Here is a 17,258-nt window from a genome sequence, read left to right as displayed (position 1 = left end):
TTACACTTTTGAAAAACTTTGCGCAGAACAGTCCGACGATGTCGACGGGACGGAGAAGGCTCAACTACGAACTATACCGATGAGGCGGATACACATCGCACAAGTTAAATAACAACGAATATCACAATGGGGTTTCTGGAACACAGTCTCCCTCATTGTCACTAACACCTCATCAATAAACCACTATGTCGGTATTGTGGTGCGTCACTAACACCTCATCAATAAACAACTATGTCGGTATTGTGGTGCGTCACTAACACCTCATCAATAAACAACTATGTCGGTATTGTGGTGCGTCACTAACACCTCATCAACAAACAACTATCTCGGTATTGTGGTGCGTCACTAACACCTCATCAATAAACAACTATCTCAGTACTGTGATGCATCACTAACACCTCATCAATAAACAACTATCTCAGTATTGTGATGCATCACTAACACCTCTTCAATAAACAACTTTCTCTGTATTGTGGTGCGTCACTAACACGTCTTCAATAAACAACTTTCTCTGTATTGTGGTGCGTCACTAACACCTCTTCAATAAACAACTATCTCAGTATTGTGGTGCATCGCTAACACCTCTTCAATGAACAACTTTCTCTGTATTGTGGTGCGTCACTAACACCTCTTCAATAAACAACTATCTCGGTATTGTGGCGCGTCACTAACACCTCTTCAATAAACAACTATCTCGGTATTGTGGTGCGTCACTAACACCTCTTTAATAAACAACTATCTCTGTATTGTGGTGCGTCACTAACACCTCTTCAATAAACAACTATCTCGGTATTGTGGTGCGTCACTAACACCTCTGCAATAAACAACTATCTCGGTATTGTGGTGCGTCACTAACACCTCTACAATAAACAACTATCTCGGTATTGTGGTGCGTCACTAACACCTCATCAATAAACAACTATCTCGGTATTGTGGTGCGTCACTAACACCTCATCAACAAACAACTATATCGGCATTGTGGTGCGTCACTAACACCTCTTCAATAAACAACTATCTCGGTATTGTGGTGCATCACTAACACCTCATCAATAAACAACTATGTCGGTATTGTGGTGCATCACTAACACCTCATCAATAAACAACTATGTCGGTATTGTGCTGCGTCACTAACACCTCATCAATAAACAACTCTGTCGGTATTGTGCTGCGTCACTAACACCTCATCAATAAACAACTATCTCGGTATTGTGCTGCGTCACTAACACCTCAGGTCAGGTCAGGTATGGGAGCATGTGCCAGAACAGCGCGTCGCTGCGTCCACTTTCCGCCGGTACTCCGGGGGCCTCCGTCTGGCCATCCCCCAGGCAGATGCCAGGCCCATCCCCATCTCCTTGAGATGATGGTCAACCTGCTGCAACCATGAGGCACGTGGTCGGCCCACTGGCCTCCTCCACTCATGAGACTCCCTCGCTGAGAGAATCTGGTGAGCAGGATCAGCATCAGGAAAACGAGCCACATGTCCATACAGCCGCAGCTGACGCTCACGGACTATGCAGGTAACAAATCTCATCCGAGTCTCTCTCAGCAACCGCTCGTTGGACACAAAATCCGACCAGCGATAGCCAAGGATTCTCCGAAGAGACCTGGTACCAAAGGAATTAAGTCTCCGTCTCAGATCCTTGGTCAAAGTCCAAGTCTCGCACCCATAGAGCAAGACTGGAAGTACCAAGGACCTGAAGACTCGGACTTTCGTCCTCCCGCACAGGTACCGGCAGCGCCACACCCCTTGATCCAGTGAATCCATGACTCCCCAGGCCCGACCCAGACGTCTATTGACCTCCGGCTCACAACCTGCGGAGACATGAATATCACTGCCAAGGTAAGTGAATCTATCCACGACCTCAACATCCTCACCACAAACAGACACAGACAGGACAGCAGCATCCAAGATGTCACCGAAAGCCTGGATCTTTGTTTTGACCCAAGAAATCCGTAATCCCAACGGCTCCGACTCCTCATTCAGCACCTCGAGGGCCCCCAAGAGGATGTCTAAAGTCTCCGCAAAGATGACTGCATCATCTGCAAAATCAAGGTCCGAGATCTTGACATTGCCAAACGATGCACCGCAACTTGATCTCTCCGACATCCTCCCAAAAATCCAGTCCATACAAGTGCTGAAAAGTGTGGGGGCAAGTACACATCCCTGACGAACTCCAGTAACAACTGGAAATAAGTCAGAGATGGTACCACCACACTTCACAGCACTCTCAGTACCAGAGTAGAGTTCAGACATCAGATCGATCAGTTTCAGTGGCACCCCACGAAGACCAAGAATCCTCCAGAGGACATCCCGATTCACTGAATCGAACGCTTTACAGAGATCAACATAGGCTGCAAGCAGCCCCTGCCGAAACTCTCGTCTGCGTTCAGTGAGGACACGAAGAGCAAGGATACGGTCAATCGTTGACCTCTTTGGTGTAAAGCCTGACTGCTCTGGACGCTGGTGCTCAAGCAGATGGTGGCGAACCCTATCAAGAATTATCCGAGCAAAGACCTTGCCCGGCACTGAGAGCAGCGTCACCCCTCGGTAGTTGTTGCAGTCTTGGCGATCACCCTTCCCTTTCCAGAGAGGGACAACAAGGCCCCTCTTCCAGTCAGTTGGGATGATGCCTGTGTTCCAGGCAGAGCACAAAACTGCATGCAACGACGCGAGTGCAGCATTTCCACCAGCCTTGAGAAGTTCAGCATGGATGCCACAGATCCCTGGAGCTTTGCCCCGTTTCAACTGGTTCACCGCAGCCCGTGTTTCCACAAGCGATGGTGGACCACAGTTGATTCGAGGGTCAGCAACAGGGATTGTAACACCCTTGACGTCCAACTCGACAGCTGGGGGATCAGCCTGGTACAACCGCTCAAAGTAACCGGCCCAGCGGGCCTTCACTTCAGACTCCTCTGTCAAGAGCCTACCACTCTCTGCTCGAACTGCAGTGCTCCGAGGGATGGGCTTGGATGAACGTAATGCGCGTACCTGTAGCAGGTCACAGATCGAACCTGACCTGAACACCTCATCAATAAACAAAACAACTATCTCGGTATTGTGGTGTCACTAACACCTCATCAATAAACAACTATGTCGGTATTGTGGTGCATCACTAACACCTCATCAATAAACAACTATGTCGGTATTGTGGTGCATCACTAACACCTCATCAATAAACAACTATGTCGGTATTGTGGTGCATCACTAACACCTCATCAATAAACAACTATGTCGGTATTGTGCTGCGTCACTAACACCTCATCAATAAACAACTCTGTCGGTATTGTGCTGCGTCACTAACACCTCATCAATAAACAACTATCTCGGTATTGTGCTGCGTCACTAACACCTCATCAATAAACAAAACAACTATCTCGGTATTGTGGTGTCACTAACACCTCGATCTAGAAAAGCTTTTTTCACCTCGTTTGTTAAAACTAAATGAATAAAATAAAAACCCGTTTTCGATTCTCACCAATTAGTTGTTCATCATCTCAAACTAATCAGTTGTTCATCACCTCAAACTTGCCATGTGTGCACAAGATCAGGGGTTTACCTCGTTCGGTATGGATAGTCTCGGTGGGGTGAAGTTGATTCTTCAATTCGGTGACACTCGTGTTTGGTCGTGGTGCTCATTTTGAATTTTGGGGATTCCCTTTAACCACAGTGGCGCAGGATGCAGGATAGTCAGCTCAGAGACGAGTGTGTAGGAATCATGAGGATGGAGGATAGCCAGCTCAGAGAGGAGTGTGTAGGAATCATGAGGATGGAGGATAGCCAGCTCAGAGACGAGTGTGTGAGAATCATGAGGATGGAGGATAGCCAGCTCGGAGACGAGTGTGTAGGAATCATGAGGATGGAGGATAGCTAGCTCAGAGACGAGTGTGTAGGAATCATGAGGATGGAGGATAGCCAGCTCAGAGACGAGTGTGTAGGAATCATGAGGATGGAGGATAGCCAGCTCAGAGAGGAGTGTGTAGGAATCATGAGGATGGAGGATAGCCAGCTCAGAGACGAGTGTGTGAGAATCATGAGGATGGAGGATAGCCAGCTCGGAGACGAGTGTGTAGGAATCATGAGGATGGAGGATAGCCAGCTCAGAGACGAGTGTGTGAGAATCATGAGGATGGAGGATAGCCAGCTCAGAGACGAGTGTGTGAGAATCATGAGGATGGAGGATAGCCAGCTCAGAGACGAGTGTGTAGGAATCATGAGGATGGAGGATAGCCAGCTCAGAGACGAGTGTGTAGGAATCATGAGGATGGAGGATAGCCAGCTCAGAGACGAGTGTGTAGGAATCATGAGGATGGAGGATAGCCAGCTCAGAGACGAGTGTGTGAGAATCATGAGGATGGAGGATAGCCAGCTCAGAGACGAGTGTGTGAGAATCATGAGGATGGAGGATAGCCAGCTCAGAGACGAGTGTGTAGGAATCATGAGGATGGAGGATAGCCAGCTCAGAGACGAGTGTGTAGGAATCATGAGGATGGAGGATAGCCAGCTCAGAGACGAGTGTGTAGGAATCACGAGGATGGAGGATAGCCAGCTCAGAGACGAGTGTGTGAGAATCATGAGGATGGAGGATAGCCAGCTCAGAGAAGAGTGTGTAGGAATCATGAGGATGGAGGATAGCCAGCTCAGAGACGAGTGTGTAGGAATCACGAGGATGGAGGATAGTCAGCTCAGAGACGAGTGTGTAGGAATCATGAGGATGGAGGATAGCCAGCTCAGAGAGGAGTGTGTAGGAATCATGAGGATGGAGGATAGCCAGCTCAGAGACGAGTGTGTGAGAATCATGAGGATGGAGGATAGCCAGCTCGGAGACGAGTGTGTAGGAATCATGAGGATGGAGGATAGCCAGCTCAGAGACGAGTGTGTAGGAATCATGAGGATGGAGGATAGCCAGCTCAGAGACGAGTGTGTAGGAATCATGAGGATGGAGGATAGCCAGCTCAGAGACGAGTGTGTAGGAATCATGAGGATGGAGGATAGCCAGCTCAGAGAGGAGTGTGTAGGAATCATGAGGATGGAGGATAGCCAGCTCAGAGACGAGTGTGTGAGAATCATGAGGATGGAGGATAGCCAGCTCGGAGACGAGTGTGTAGGAATCATGAGGATGGAGGATAGCCAGCTCAGAGACGAGTGTGTGAGAATCATGAGGATGGAGGATAGCCAGCTCAGAGACGAGTGTGTGAGAATCATGAGGATGGAGGATAGCCAGCTCAGAGACGAGTGTGTAGGAATCATGAGGATGGAGGATAGCCAGCTCAGAGACGAGTGTGTAGGAATCATGAGGATGGAGGATAGCCAGCTCAGAGACGAGTGTGTAGGAATCATGAGGATGGAGGATAGCCAGCTCAGAGACGAGTGTGTGAGAATCATGAGGATGGAGGATAGCCAGCTCAGAGACGAGTGTGTGAGAATCATGAGGATGGAGGATAGCCAGCTCAGAGACGAGTGTGTAGGAATCATGAGGATGGAGGATAGCCAGCTCAGAGACGAGTGTGTAGGAATCATGAGGATGGAGGATAGCCAGCTCAGAGACGAGTGTGTAGGAATCACGAGGATGGAGGATAGCCAGCTCAGAGACGAGTGTGTGAGAATCATGAGGATGGAGGATAGCCAGCTCAGAGAAGAGTGTGTAGGAATCATGAGGATGGAGGATAGCCAGCTCAGAGACGAGTGTGTAGGAATCACGAGGATGGAGGATAGCCAGCTCAGAGACGAGTGTGTAGGAATCATGAGGATGGAGGATAGCCAGCTCAGAGAGGAGTGTGTAGGAATCATGAGGATGGAGGATAGCCAGCTCAGAGAGGAGTGTGTAGGAATCATGAGGATGGAGGATAGCCAGCTCAGAGACGAGTGTGTGAGAATCATGAGGATGGAGGATAGCCAGCTCGGAGACGAGTGTGTAGGAATCATGAGGATGGAGGATAGCCAGCTCAGAGACGAGTGTGTAGGAATCATGAGGATGGAGGATAGCCAGCTCAGAGACGAGTGTGTAGGAATCATGAGGATGGAGGATAGCCAGCTCAGAGACGAGTGTGTAGGAATCATGAGGATGGAGGATAGCCAGCTCAGAGAGGAGTGTGTAGGAATCATGAGGATGGAGGATAGCCAGCTCAGAGACGAGTGTGTGAGAATCATGAGGATGGAGGATAGCCAGCTCGGAGACGAGTGTGTAGGAATCATGAGGATGGAGGATAGCCAGCTCAGAGACGAGTGTGTGAGAATCATGAGGATGGAGGATAGCCAGCTCAGAGACGAGTGTGTGAGAATCATGAGGATGGAGGATAGCCAGCTCAGAGACGAGTGTGTAGGAATCATGAGGATGGAGGATAGCCAGCTCAGAGACGAGTGTGTAGGAATCATGAGGATGGAGGATAGCCAGCTCAGAGACGAGTGTGTAGGAATCATGAGGATGGAGGATAGCCAGCTCAGAGACGAGTGTGTGAGAATCATGAGGATGGAGGATAGCCAGCTCAGAGACGAGTGTGTGAGAATCATGAGGATGGAGGATAGCCAGCTCAGAGACGAGTGTGTAGGAATCATGAGGATGGAGGATAGCCAGCTCAGAGACGAGTGTGTAGGAATCACGAGGATGGAGGATAGCCAGCTCAGAGACGAGTGTGTGAGAATCATGAGGATGGAGGATAGCCAGCTCAGAGAAGAGTGTGTAGGAATCATGAGGATGGAGGATAGCCAGCTCAGAGACGAGTGTGTGGGGATCACGAGGATGGAGGATAGCCAGCTCAGAGACGAGTGTGTGGGGATCACGAGGATGGAGGATAGCCAGCTCAGAGACGAGTGTGTGAGAATCATGAGGATGGAGGATAGCCAGCTCAGAGACGAGTGTGTAGGAATCACGAGGATGGAGGATAGCCAGCTCAGAGACGAGTGTGTAGGAATCATGAGGATGGAGGATAGCCAGCTCAGAGACGAGTGTGTAGGAATCACGAGGATGGAGGATAGCCAGCTCAGAGACGAGTGTGTGAGAATCATGAGGATGGAGGATAGCCAGCTCAGAGAAGAGTGTGTAGGAATCATGAGGATGGAGGATAGCCAGCTCAGAGACGAGTGTGTAGGAATCACGAGGATGGAGGATAGCCAGCTCAGAGACGAGTGTGTAGGAATCATGAGGATGGAGGATAGCCAGCTCAGAGACGAGTGTGTGAGAATCATGAGGATGGAGGATAGCCAGCTCAGAGACGAGTGTGTAGGAATCACGAGGATGGAGGATAGCCAGCTCAGAGACGAGTGTGTAGGAATCACGAGGATGGAGGATAGCCAGCTCAGAGACGAGTGTGTAGGAATCACGAGGATGGAGGATAGCCAGCTCAGAGACGAGTGTGTGAGAATCATGAGGATGGAGGATAGCCAGCTCAGAGACGAGTGTGTAGGAATCACGAGGATGGAGGATAGCCAGCTCAGAGACGAGTGTGTGAGAATCATGAGGATGGAGGATAGCCAGCTCAGAGACGAGTGTGTAGGAATCACGAGGATGGAGGATAGCCAGCTCAGAGACGAGTGTGTGAGAATCATGAGGATGGAGGATAGCCAGCTCAGAGACGAGTGTGTAGGAATCACGAGGATGGAGGATAGCCAGCTCAGAGACGAGTGTGTGAGAATCATGAGGATGGAGGATAGCCAGCTCAGAGACGAGTGTGTGAGAATCATGAGGATGGAGGATAGCCAGCTCAGAGACGAGTGTGTAGGAATCACGAGGATGGAGGATAGCCAGCTCAGAGACGAGTTTAAAGGAAACATCAGTTTCCTGATGATGATGAAACACCTTAATGCTTCCTCACCAATAATTATTTATATTGTACCATAATAAACAATGTTGTAATTAAACAGTAATTGTTTGAGGTAAACCGGTTCAATGACCTCGATTCGTGGTCAAATGATTGTTTAAAATACACGAAGGAGTTTTACATGAAATGCGCGGGAATCGTGTTCTCGGTCGGCGGGTGGTAACTCGAACGGCGCATCCAGAGTAAATCACTGTATCTGGTTCAGGTTTAGTGATTATATTACTGTGATGGAAAATCGTGGAGAGAAAAAAGCGAAATGACGGTGAATGAAACAAGGAATGAATTATTCGTTCGCTTTGCTCGTTCGAGTGAGAGCGGTGTCACGTGGGTCGATGTTCATTTCGGGTCTTCTGAGACCAAAGTCGAGTTTGTTCACTTCGAGCTCGAGCTGACCATGGCATTCGTGAGGGCAGACGAAGTTCCAGGAACCAGGTGCAGCATTTACGGCAACAGACAAACGCAGACATTTTAGATGGACATTTCTCCAGGAAATGAGACCTGTTCAAACAAATGAGCAGCGCGTGCGGTACGACGGACGGAGGTGGGGGGGGGCTGGCATGTTGTGCGGCAGACGGGGGGCTGGCATGTTGTGCGGCGGACGGGGGGCTGGCATGTTGTGCGGCAGTGGGGGGGCTGGCATGTTGTGCGGGAGGCGGGGGGCGGGCATGTTGTGCAGCAGAGGAGGGGCTGGGATGTTGTGCGGCAGATGAGGGGCTGGCATGTTGTGCGGCAGACGGGGGTGCTGGCATGTTGTGCGGCAGACGGAGGGAGGGGCTGGCATGTTGTGCGGCAGATGGAGGGAGGGGGCTGGCATGTTGTGCGGCAGATGGGGGGTGCTGGCATGTTGTGCGACAGACAGGGGGCTGGCATGTTGTGCGGAAGATGGGGGGCTGGCAGGTTGGGCGGCAGACGGGGGGCTGGCATGTTGTGCAGCAGATGAGGGGCTGGCATGTTGTGCGGCATATCGGGGGCTGGCATGTTGTGTGGCAGACGGGGGCTGGCATGTGTGGCAGATGGGGAGCTCACATGTTGTGTGGCAGAAGGGGGAGGGGCTGGCATGTTGTGTGGCAGATGGGGGGCTGGCATGTTGTGTGGCAGATGGGGGGCTGGCATGTTGTGTGGCAGGCGGGGGGCTGGCATGTTGTGCGGCAGACGGGCGGGGCTGGCATGTTGTGTGGCAGACGGGGGGCTGGCATGTTGTGTGGCAGGCGGGGGCTGGCATGTTGTGCAGAAGACAGGGGGCTGGCATGTTGTGTGGCAGATCGGGGGGCTGGCATGTTGTGCGGCAGATCGGGGGGGCTAGCGGGGACTTCTGCATTGTGTGGCAGACCTGGGGGATCGCACATGGTGAGGAAGATTGGGGTGCTCACACATGGTGCGGCGGGCTGTGGTGAGCGGGAATGTGTGGCACGGCAGAGGGGTTCACTGGAAAGAGGGTGGGGGGGGTAGGGGCCACACAAGCTTTTGCTGCAGAAGGACACTTATGTCATTGCAACCCACATACATGGATATGTACACAGGGAGTGTATAAGACTATCTGCACTTGTTCCTTGAGCATTTGTGTGTTTTCCGCACAGGTTCTCTCTCCTCATGCTGGACCTTGGGGAATACTACTTTGAACATCACATGGCTTTCTACACGAGAACAAATATCCAGAAGAAAGAGTTAGGTGGCTCAGTGAATGGACAGTACCTCTTGTTCGGCTCTGCGGACAGGCGGTACCTCGTGTTTGGCTCTGTGGACAGGCGGCGCCTCGGGTTGGCCTTTACGGACGGGCGTCTCTTCGGGTTGGGCTCCACGTACGAGCGGCGCCTCGGGTTGGGCTCTGCAGATGGGCGGTGCCTTGGGTTGGGCTCTGCGGACGGGCAGCACCTTGGCTTTGGCTCTGCGGACGGGCGGTGCCTCAGATTGGGCTCTGCGGACGGGCGGCGCCTCGGGTCGGGCTCTGTGGACGGGCGGCGCCTCGGGTCGGCCTCTGCGGACGGGCGACACCTCGGGTTGGGCCCTGCGGACGGGCGGCACCTCGGGTTGGGCTCTGCGGACGGGCGGCACCTCGGGTTGGGCTCTGCGGACGGGCGGCACCTCGGGTTGGGCTCTGCGGACGGGCGGCACCTCGGGTCGGGCTCTGCGGACGGGCGGCGCCTCGGGTCGGGCTCTGCGGACGGGCGGCGCCTCGGGTCGGGCTCTGCGGACGGGCGGCGCCTCGGGTCGGGCTCTGCGGACGGGCGACACCTCGGGTTGGGCCCTGCGGACGGGCGGCTCCTCGGGTTCGGCTCTGCGGACGGGTGGCTCCTCGGGTTCGGCTCTGCGGACGGGCGGCACCTCTGCTGTTGTTTTATGAATGGATGGTAACTTTAATTTGTACTCTGTCCCATTTGCTTGCATTTGAGGACGTTGATTATTTTCGACTTTGTCATCTGTGCGTGTGTGCCGTGAACACGAACAAAAACCTTTAACATTGTGTTTGTATATTAATTTATTTGTTCCTCTTTTAAGGAAGTTCCACTTTTCTGACTTTCAGAGGAATTTTGAAGTTCCTGGTAAAACTATTTGTGAATCTGAATTTGTTACCGAGGAAGCCTTCTCATTGTGGTTTATTTATTTTATTTCTTTGAAACGACGTCATCTTTGGTGAAGCGCTTGTGCTCTTTCTACACATACTTCCTCACGTGTGGATTTTACCTTTCTGTTGCCATCACACCAGGAGACTCCACGGATCATTCAAAATCTGCTCCAAGTCTTTGCTCTTTGAGCCGTACAATGTCATGGAGCCGATTCTCAAGGTGTGCACTTGTCCAGCTCTTTGGTGCAACCGGGACCTCCGGTTACATTCTGTGAATTTCTCGATCTCCAAATAATTGTTTAATCCTTATTTCAATTTCCTTTCAGTTTCCCCTTCAAGAATGTACGAAAATCGAGAAGATTGGAGAGGTGCATGCTGACAAACCCAACGAGTAAGAATGCACCTTCAGTTCATTTTCTACAATCTGAACTGAATTCTAACTCGAACTAGAACGGCACTGTCGCCTCGCTTACTCATTCTGAGCAAAAATAACTGCTCACTGCTATTACTATTATGTTATAATACACGACTATTATGGCCCAGATAACCGTATCATCCATGCACCCTATTACGCCACATACATTGCCATTATCTGTAGCATTATTGATTGATTATTAGTATATTTATTGACCACTTTTGTGCACTTTAAGGCTAAATTGCATCATTGGAGGTGAATATATAAGAAAAATTTAAACTACTGGTATATTTCCATGGCTAGACGTCGATCATTATTTATGAAGTTTCACATCAATCTGTTTAGCAATTCTGGAGAAGAATGTTTTTTTTTGTTTTTTTTACATTTTTATTTTCAATCCAATATGGCCTCCAGACCACGTGACCGATGATGTCATAAATATAATTATTCATTCACAATGGGTCGTAGATCAGAGGTTTTAAGTTTCAGATATTTTGGATGAGGGTTTTTATTCAACCAATTATGGCTGCAATTCCACTTCACTGATCATGTCATTGTTATCACCCGATATACCCCGTGGCGGAGTTAATGACATGTGGCACGTTTTCATTTTTTTCTTTGAGCGATTTTGGAGAAGATCTCCATTTTTTTCCCCTTTAATCTAATATGGCTGCCAGACCATGTGACCTATTACATCAAAGTTATCAATAAAATATTCTCCATGGGGAGACCTTCTGTTATTTCAAGCTTTGCATCGATCGGACATGTGGTTGTAGCGAAAACACAATTTAAAGAGAAAATATATAGATGTGGGCACGCACGCACACACACACACTTACATCTGACACTTTTTATTGATTGTGCAGTATCAGCTATTCTGAAAATATCATATAATTTAAAGGATTGTTGTAAATTGTTGTAGATGATGTGAATTTCACAACATCCTACATTCAACTTTATTTAAATTGTAAATCTCAACATAGTTCCCTTACCTAAAGTATCAACCGTAACCTGTAAGCAATTGACTGGTTTCCCGACAGCACAAATCATCAGCTGGGATCCACATCAGTAGTACCACAACCTCAGTTGTGTCCAGGCAGTTGGTCAACCCATTGACGTAACATCACTAATCTAACTTTACTCACCAGAGGACTCCATTCACACATTTCATTACAAGTAATAAAAACTTCTATTTTTTTTTAATGAGAGAGGATGTTGGAATGTTATTCAAACTATGGAAGTAAGATGTGGATGATCACAAAAAATGATCATCTGAAACTATCCCTACATCTTTCTTTGAATAATGGTTGTCCCGAGAATAGATAGTGTGTACGGGCGTGCGTGCCTGCGCGTGTTCGATATAAGCTTTGTCTTTTCTATGACTAAACCATTTCCCTCACCAGGTTTCCTGGTGAGAAAGGTGAATGGATATGGACACCGAGCAGGATTAAAAACAAAACCTGTCAAAAAGTGGAGGAGCTTCTTGTGAGCCAATGGCCATCCATAGTCTGGTGCCCAACTGTGTCTGCAGACGTCGTCCTGCAGTTTGGTTACCTTTTTCTCGGAGGTTGGTGGCAGGATTTGCACTCCGGCCACCGTAAAAAAAACTTCATTCTGCAAAACCAATAAACGCAAAGAAAACTGAAAACTTACTCCGTGGGAGCTGCTCATCTTCACAGGACAGCTCGCCAGATGACGGGATTGGGGCCAAGCCTCCGGGACCCCATTCCTTGATGATAGGAGGAAAAGCACTGGGTAAACCTCCTGGGTCAGATCGTGGTGGTATGTGGCGGGGTGGTGCTGAGGTATCGTCCACCAGATGGCGGTCTCCTTGTATTAACCTGAGGCGGTCCCTCTGGGTGGGTGCCTGGAATGACCTATCCCTCAGAGAGGATGATCACCTCAGTTCCAGTGTTTGAACATCGGGATTGCAGCACTCTTTGAGGTTGCGGCGAGATCATGGCAGGTGGTTACACCTACTACTGGTCTTGTTGCTCTGATGGTTACCATGCCCAAGGAGTTGCTGCAGCTGTGTCCAATAAGCTGACTCCAATGATAGTTCAGGTAACGCCGGTCAACGAGTGTATTATGAGATGAAGGATTCGTCACTCCTTGAGTGTCATTTCTCTGGTCTCTATATATGATGCTCCAAATGAGGCGAGTGATCTCACCGTGAAGGACGCATTTTATGCTACGCTCGAGTCTGTGGTTGATCAGTGCCCCAGGCTAGATACTCTTCTCGTCTTGGGGGATTTCAATGCATCGACTGCACTGATAGGGATGGTTATAAGACATGGATCCCTCAAACACTGCTGAATCACTGATTATCTTCATTCGTTCATTCCTCTTTTTTTCCCCCACCTTTAAAACAAACTCCCACATACTCTTCAATCCCGCTCTTCCCTCCAGGTCTTCAAAACAGCTGTTCACCACCATGTCTTATCTTCCACCATCCAAAACCATGATCTTTTCTACCCCTATTAATCCACCCCAAACCTACCTCCTTCAAATTCCTTGCTTTCCTTCCTGAAAGTCCCTGTGGTATTCACCTTGTTTACCCTGTGTGCCCCACGCCATCCCGCTCCCTACCATAGATCTCATCATGTGTCTATTCCCCACTGTTTTCTGCTTCCCTCTCCCATCCCTCCTGTCTCCTGCTCTCCTTGTTATACATTCTGTGTGTTAGTGCTTTTAAGAGCCTTGATATTGTATATAAATGAAAGAGAAGTGTTGTTACACATGGGTCTGGAACTGTGAACCAGAATAGCACCAACTTCCTTTACTTGACAAGAAGTCGTGGACTTAAGGTGGCTGGTTCATGGTTTCAGTGCCCACAAGCTCATCGCTGCACTTGGTATTCTAACGCTGGTGATGTGACAAAGGAGATTGACCATGTGCTCATTGATGGTTGCTGGAGGATGATCCAGAAATGCAGGGTCTACTGGAGTGCTCAGTTCTTCAATACCGACCACAGGCTTGTTGAAGCAACTCTGAAGTTGTAGCTTAAAGCTTGGAGAATGGTACCATCCCAGCCTAGGCTGGATGTTGGCAAGCTCAAGGATGAGAGATTAGCTGAGGAGTTTGAAAACGGGCTGTGGGGATTTGGTGGGTCCTTGTGCTTTCAAAACTACCATCCCTGATGCTGCCGGTGGATGTCTTGGAACTCAACATTGGGTGAAGAAGAACTTTCTCTCTCAAGGGACACTGGATACCATTGACCAGAGTTGCAGGGCCAGGCTTAATGGCATAGCTGAGCTGTTCAGGGAGTTGAGGCGTAAAACTTTACGTGCGCTGAGGGCGGACAAGGATGCCTTCAGTATTCAGTATACGGAAGTCCACACATAGACGTAAGCTACCATCAGCCTTACGTACTAACACTACAGGAGAAGCATCAGAGATTTTGCTCTCCTTCATGACTCCTTTACTGAGCATCTTGGAAATATGTTCTTTAACCTTCCTGTCTTGAGTCGGGGGAATCGTATTATTGCTGAGTCACCGGAATCTCCTCCACCAACGGTCACCTGCCCATTACTGGCTGAGATGCACTGAAACCACATCTCTCACTCTGGGGTAGCCTAAGACAGTATGCCAAACCGTCTTTTTGGATCAAGCCACACATCCTCCTGCAAAAAGTTGACAATCTGCATCGGGAGAAAATGTTTGTGAGTCTCTATGAGCATCAGAACAACCAAAATACCTCCTGGCAGTGGTCCCTGGCTCCAACAACATCCTGTTGCTGTCCCCTATCATGTTCCTCCATCTTCTTGCTATGACAGACACAATATACCCTGCAAGTACATACACAGCATCCTTGACTGCAGCTTTAGCGATAATACTTTTCTCAGTGAGCCCACACTTCTGTGCCTGCTGAAACACTTCTCTCCAGGCACGACTCAACTCCACATTGGAATAGGATTCAAACTCGGCTTGAACCAACTGACGACACTTTGTAATGATGTTCATGCCAACTAGACCAGGAACATTTGTCTTCATACTTTGGGGTTCCTTAATCACCAATAATCCACATTTATATAGTGCCATTCCCATAAGTCTCTACGTCCAATTCATTGTAGCCAAGTTAGGGTATCTCCAGACCATTGGCTGCTGTGATCCTGAACCACCCCAATGAAGACCACCCCAATGTCTTTGTCACAACCCAGTGATCATGCTAATCTGACTACCTGTATCCAGAAAGCAAGAAGATGTGGCCCCTCGTTTTTTTTAAAAATGTCAACCACCAGGCATTTCCCCACTGCCCTCTCCAGGAGTTGGTCCTGACTCTAGTCTGGACCGAGACCTATGTTCTGTCTTTGCACTATTTGATTAATCGCAACTGAGACAGTTTGATCATCCCGCAGTTCAGAACTCTTTGGGGCTCCATTCCCTTGTTCATTGCATCTCAGTGTACATCTCCTTGCGACTCCCTACCCCTCTACACTTGAAGCATATTGGCTTGCCATCTTCAGTGACCTTCAGACATGCTTTGTGCCCCATTTCTTTCGCTAGTTCCTTCACAAGTTGTGTGGCCAGATCGCTGACTGCTTTGGTGAATTCGCCAATCATCCGTCCCTGATCTGCAATTACACTAATGACATCATCAAGTGCAGCGGTTTTCTGTTAGCTTGCATTTATTTCCATACAATGTGCACTCGAGTCAGAGTCAGGGAGAACCTGAATACTCCTATTCCGAACAACCTTTGTACGACAAGGCCATTCCTCTTCCTCCTGAACCAATAGGGTGGCATGACCTGAATGAGAGATGCCTTCTCAAAGAAACATCCCCAATCTCTTCTACAAAATGGTCTCATAGGGCAACACTCTCATTTGGGACTGCATCACCTGACTCTCTTTTTACAGAGTCGAAACTGTGTGCCAATGCATGTGAGTAATCACGGAGATTCTCTCCCTCCTGTTTGCGACCATAGAATGACTGAAGCAGTTGTGAGACACTGCACTTTTCTTAAACAGCTTCCTTCAAGAACTTCAACAGGTTACTCGAGTGGGTGTACGCACCACTTGTGCATAAGCACACTTCCTCAAAAAAACCACCCCCATAACAGTGGCGTAATCAAGTCCTATTGCTCATTCACTTTCAAGTCTCTGGCACGCACAACACACTCTACCTCTTCAATGAAATCTTCAACAGAATGCCCATCCACACTAACCTCACCACTAAAGAGCTTAATGTCACGTTCTCTCGGGACATATACAAAGGAGCATGAAGCTGCAACAGCTGCCATTGTTTGTGCATGGTTATTACTAAGCTCTTGTATCTGCTGCTGTACACCTTCCAGACCTGCAACTGCATGATCCTGTATGACATTTCAGAATTCATTTGAAATGGCTCACAGCTTACAATGACGACTACAAAGAACACAGAAAGATATACACTTTGGTATCTCTCAATTTCTCGTCCGTGGAAGTATCCTCCTCTGCTCCATCGACTGGGTCTTGTGCTTGCCTCCCATCAAGGCTGCAGTGGAATCTTCCCTCTGACCCCCGTCCGCACAGCTTCTAGATCTCCAGCTGCCTTTTACTGCCGAACCCCAGGCCGTACTTGCCGTTGTCAGATCTGTTAGTGCACTCTTCACCACTTCTGCTTTTGCCCTTGCCCTGATCTTCCAAATTCCCAGACCCCACTCCTGGTCCCAAGATTTGTTGCCCAGTAGATTCGGACACACAAATTTGTTTGAAGTTACTTCATCGAGGATAATTTTAATGAAGAAAGCAAAAGAAAACTTTGGAACTGGAATCAGAACTTCACAAAACGGGGGTAGAAAAGATCGAGGTTTTGGATGGGGGAAGATAAGAGGTGTGGTGGTGAACAGCTGTTTTGAAGGCCTGGAGGGAAGAATGGGATTGAAGAGAGTGTGGGAGTTTATTCCAAAGGTGGGGAAAAAAAAGAGGAATGAAAGAGTGAAGTTGAGCAGTGATTTGTGATTTTGGTAGTTTTCCCAGAAGGAGGTTGCTGGCGGACCTTGAGTGCCCTGTGGAAATATGGGGGGACATATCGCAGACAGAGCAAGGGGGGGGTGAGACCGGAGAGGAGACGGAAGAAGACAGAAAGACCACCGACCTGCCTGCAGTGAGAGAGTGAGAGGCCCAAAGACTCAGCCTCATTGCGAGAGATACCAATGATCCGAAATGCCTTGGTTTCAACAGCGTGAAGCCGAGAAAGGTGAGAGGCAGGAGCACCAGCCCAGAGGGGAGAGCAGTACTCCATCAGGCTGTAGACGAAAGCTTTGTATGTGGTCAGGAGCTTAGGTGGACCGAGGAAGGACTTTGCACGGCGGAGGATTCCTAGTTGGCGACTAGCTTTGGAGACCAGCTTGGAAGTGTGGCTTTCCCAGGAAAGATCGTGGCGGATGGTAAGACCCAGAAGTTTGAATGAAAGGACTTCTTCCAGCGGATTGTTGAGAAAGTAGGTTTGGGGGGGGGGGCGGTTCCAAACGGTCCTTTCAGAGA

The 17,258-nt window shown here is 49.1% G+C and overlaps 1 protein-coding gene across 4 annotated transcripts in view; it reads left to right on the top strand.

Moving 5' to 3' along the window:
• Nucleotides 1-8,010: 8,010 nt before the first annotated feature.
• Nucleotides 8,011-17,258, top strand: part of NSMAF (neutral sphingomyelinase activation associated factor) — a 186,827-nt gene continuing 177,579 nt past the window's right edge. For 2 of the 4 annotated variants that reach the window (XR_015060509.1, XM_085890200.1), the window contains exons 1-4: nt 8,014-8,247; nt 9,393-9,479; nt 10,520-10,598; nt 10,705-10,769. Coding sequence is in view for 2 of the 4 variants with exons in the window: in XM_085890200.1 (XP_085746326.1) it covers nt 8,072-8,247; nt 9,393-9,479; nt 10,520-10,598; nt 10,705-10,769 (407 nt within the window). In the remaining 2 variants the exon portion in view is untranslated. Of the gene's footprint in view, nt 8,248-9,392; nt 9,480-10,519; nt 10,599-10,704; nt 10,770-17,258 lie in introns of all 4 variants that reach the window. The other 2 variants (XR_015060510.1, XM_085890199.1) reach the window with 2 other exon arrangements.

This window comes from Eptatretus burgeri, chromosome 7 (genome assembly GCF_056783735.1).
Source record: "Eptatretus burgeri isolate ZD-2024b chromosome 7, Ebu_testis_v1, whole genome shotgun sequence".
Classification (NCBI taxonomy): Eukaryota; Metazoa; Chordata; class Myxini; order Myxiniformes; family Myxinidae; genus Eptatretus; species Eptatretus burgeri.
Note: the sequence above shows the minus strand (reverse complement) of the source record. Positions and strands in the feature narration are given on the sequence as shown.